The following is a 4,187-nucleotide window of genomic DNA, read 5'->3' as shown; positions in this document are numbered from 1 at the left end:
TACAGACCCACAGATGTTCAGTAGCAGCTAAACTACAGACCCACAGATGTTCAGTAGCAGCTAAACTACAGACCCACAGATGTTCAGTAGCAGCTAAACTACAGACCCACAGATGTTCAGTAGCAGCTGCACTGAGCCTAATGGAAGAAGATCAAGTCGTGACTGTTTGATTTAACGCATTGTTCAATTCAACTGTTAGGAATCATACTAAATCGACCAAAAAATGTATGTGGTCAATTGTTAAGTAACATTGCCATCTGGTGGCGATACGTAGTACTACACAGACAAGACCCTTTTCACAGGAACCGTGTTGAGGCGGTAAAGCAGGGAGTAAAGCAGGTGTAACCAATACCATTAATGATGGTGCCAGTCCATTCAGGTGTTCCGGTCGTTCTTTTAATACATCCATGGTTCCAGTGCCAGGGCTCATTAATGTTATTGGTTGCACCTGCTTTACCATCTCAGTCGAGGGAGCTACATTTATCATGCGAGGGACTCGTCCATCCCCATGCGATCTGCCCGGGGTTCCTTTGCCTTTCCGACATGCTGCCACTCCGAACGTTAACTTCCATCATTCGGACTGGCGGTCGTTCACCTTAGAAGCCGCAATGCCGACCTTAGGTTTAGGCGTGGGGGTGGGAGAGGTTAGGTTTTGGGTTAGGGTCTGGGGGAGGTTAGGTTTAGGCATAGGGGGAGGTTAGGTTTGGCGTGGGGGTTGGGAGAGGTTAGTGAAAAACGGGGAATATAGACCCCCTTTCGGAGTGCCGATATTTCGGAGTGGCAGAACGTCGGAGTGGCAGCACGTCGGAGTGGCAGCATGTAACCGATCTGCCCTGACCCCACCTTAATAGCTTTGACTGTGTCCCAGGGGCACTGAAAATGTGAGCTAAACTTACAATTGCAGCAATAATAATAATAATAATAATAATAATAATAATAATAATAATATTATGATGTAGCTCTCTCTCTCTCTCTCTCTCTCTCTCTCTCTCTCTCTCAGCACAGCACAGCAGGTGGCGTTTGTTGACACTTTTCGTCACCATATTTACCAGGAACACTTCTTTAGCGCCAAATCGTTGTGGCGCATAATTAGCCAAAGGGCTCGAGTCTATGCAACATGATCAGTATGTTAAAACAACCTTGTTCTTCTTCCAAAGAGAGCGGCATGTTTCACAACAGAACTGCGTGGTTCTCAAACAGCGTGAGGCCGACATGTCAATACTTCTGGAGTAAGTAGCCTCCTCTACTGTTAAGACTGATGTAACTGTGTTAAGCTACAGTCATCACTGCTAATGTTAGCGTTAGCTGTGTCCATTCAAGCTAACGTAGCTAGCTTGTTTTCTCTCCCAAAGCCAAAGGGTGAATTTCATTTGAACGAAATAAATTGACCTAGCGTTATAACGTTACGTGCGCCTACTACTAGAATATAACATATTATCCACTTCTGCACCGAGAATACTTCATTTCATTTCACTTCTTCATTTTCATTATCCCCTGTCATGACAAGACAATTAAGTATAGTAGGATAATGAAACTTTCTCCATTATCTTGCCATTTCTCTTTTGTAGGGCAATTATATCGTTCAAGTTGGATTTAGATTGACACTTTCACACCCACATTTTCTTCCAGTTGTCTGAGCTGCTTTGGACTAGTTTTTGGTTGATGATATATTTCCTCCTAGTATCTGAAGGAGGGACCCTTGCTAGTTGGAGGACAGCAGACTACCTGTTCAGTGAAGATGCTACGTATCCTGATACTCAAAGGTGAGCAGGATGACAACAAAGCTAAGCTACCTGAGACACTGAACACCCAACACATCAATTGATTTTCACCCCTCTCTTATAAAATCTTCCTTTCTGTGTTCCAGGATATTTGAGAGTAAAGATTACCTGTGGAACAAGGTGACCGTCTTTCACAGCTTGTATCTGTCTGCCTGTGAGACACGTCAGAGTCTGAAGTCTCTGAGTATCGGACACTACGTGCTGCCTCCAGTCTGTGTGCAGGACGGTGAGGGATATATATATATGAATATAATATGAATATATATATATATATATATATATATATATATATATATATATTTATACAAAATGACTGCATTTAAAAAAAACTAAATTATGAGGTTTTATTCATTATTATCCTACCATTCTAGAAGTGAGAAGTGTGGTTGGGAGGTTGATTTGGGAATCTGATGATGGTCAATCAATAGCTCAGGTAGGTACCAAAAGGACAACAATATAATATACTGTATCTTCATGTAATGTCAGTGTAGATACAAAAACAGTTTCATTGGTTGTTGTAATCAACTATGTTGGATTGTTTCATGTTTCTACAGGGCTCATATAAGAGTGCAACTCATCAGACAGACGACTGCAGTGAAGTCAGGAGCAGCCAGTATGTTTTCCTTCAGTTATTATCAGGAATAAAACTCAATAAATACTAGTTAACGTAGCAGGGCACTGTTTAAATGATGATTGTTCTCTTGACAGTTCTGAAGAATCTGGCACAGAGCTGCCGCAACATGAAGTCTCTCTGTGCTGTGATGTGGATTATCCAGTTAATAACATGCTTACAGGTAAAACTAGACTCTTTTTTTTGTGATCAAATATTTTTTATTTTATTCGCTCGTCTTAGAACATGTAACAATATAATAAATAAAAAAACAGTATGAATAGACAATGTATACATTCAGTACGTCAAAAAACTAGAGACTCTTGTGATGGGATCAGTTGGAATAAGGTTTTACTGATGTGAATGTTTAGGAATGTTTTCTTGTTGACTTGTTCACTTTAGGGTACGTCAGCATTGATAACATGCAGAAGTATTCAGGTGACTTGTGTGACGTCCGTCCTGGGTACTTCAGCTGCTCTGCCTGTAATAAGGTGCATTTTCATTTGTCCCTATATTTTTTCACACGCCCCCTTCATGTGTATTGGAGGCAGCCGTGCAATGCATTGTGGGGCAGGTGGGGAGTTCTGCTAGCACCACCTGCCTGATCATTTGCATAAAGTATAGCTCCAGATACTTTATGCAAATGAGGTCCCTGCCCCTGCCTCCTGAACTCGTATACGACGTTTTAAACAAACTGTTGTAAACCCAAAAGGCAGAGGGAGACACTGCATGGCGTACCTCCGCATCAAGATGCTGTTGTTCGTCCAATCAGGTGCAGCAAGGAGCAAACATGGAAGCAGAAGTGTGCAGTTCTGGGGAGCGGGCGGAGCCTAGTGGAGTGGGCGGGCCCTAGCGTGGAGAAACGGACAAGTGGACACAAGCTGTAAAGGCCCAGTGCAACAGATGAGGTGTCCGGCTGCACAGATACCCACATTTACCGACACAAACATTTGAGAAGAATAAGTTAGCAGCTATTTACAATTGCAAGCTGAGGTTATGCCGTTGGCAAATTATGTATGTTCATTTTACATTTTCATTGTCTATGTACATAGCAGTGGATGTATATATTGAAATAAATAAATGAGTATAACGTTGATAACCACTTTTGTCTCATTTTGTCATTTTATTTGTCAATATGAAGTTCATGTCTGTGTGCTGGCTGTTTTTAACCTTGCAAGCAAGCTGGATTGGTTTGTGAAAACAAACAATACTGCCCCCATCTGGCAATGCCAGTTTAGGCTGTTCTATCCCCTCTAATCTCCTTCATTTTTCTGAATTTCATTCAGTTTTCACAGCAAAATGAAGTCAGTCATCGCGACATTACTACATTACTGCCACATTTGAAAACGCAGCATGGACAACAGTGATGCCAATGATACATCCTGATACTAAGTATCAGTCAGGGTATCAGATGGGCTCTAAATTTAGTCTCAAGTTTAGTCAATCTCATAAAGTCATAGATTATCTTCCAGTGATGCTACCATTGAACCTAATACTCAAGGTTTGCAGACTTGCCATTAATTAATTTGTCTCTTGTTTTTTGTCCTCAGATTCTTTCTTAGATTTACTATAATTAAATTGCATTTAGAAAAGAGTAAAATGTTTTATATTACAGTTCAAGAAGTTTACAAAAAAAAAGCTGGGCTGCATTTCTCTAGGCGTAACCGTTCAGTAATGTTGTTGAGTAATGTTGCTCCATCTCCTGATCCACTACCAGACTTGACAACTTTTGATGAGGTTTCATGTCTTTGATTGCTTCTATGGAGGAATCCTTGAGCGACAGACCCAGCAACACA

General features: G+C 41.2%; 1 protein-coding gene across 1 annotated transcript; it reads left to right on the top strand.

Annotated features, from left to right (window-relative positions):
• Positions 1–1,165: 1,165 nt before the first annotated feature.
• Positions 1,166–3,953, top strand: terb2 (telomere repeat binding bouquet formation protein 2; the record flags this gene model as incomplete). The annotated part of the gene is made up of 8 exons (XM_083662188.1): positions 1,166–1,229; positions 1,682–1,763; positions 1,868–2,007; positions 2,153–2,214; positions 2,336–2,394; positions 2,490–2,575; positions 2,794–2,882; positions 3,942–3,953. The coding sequence occupies 8 exons, from the start codon at positions 1,166–1,168 to the stop codon at positions 3,951–3,953; spliced, it is 594 nt and encodes a 197-aa protein (XP_083518314.1).
• Between the last annotated feature and the right edge of the window lie 234 nt (positions 3,954–4,187).

This window comes from Poromitra crassiceps, assembly GCF_964638095.1.
Source record: "Poromitra crassiceps genome assembly, chromosome: 28".
Classification (NCBI taxonomy): domain Eukaryota; kingdom Metazoa; phylum Chordata; class Actinopteri; order Beryciformes; family Melamphaidae; genus Poromitra; species Poromitra crassiceps.
This window is presented reverse-complemented; position numbering and strand designations above follow the sequence as displayed.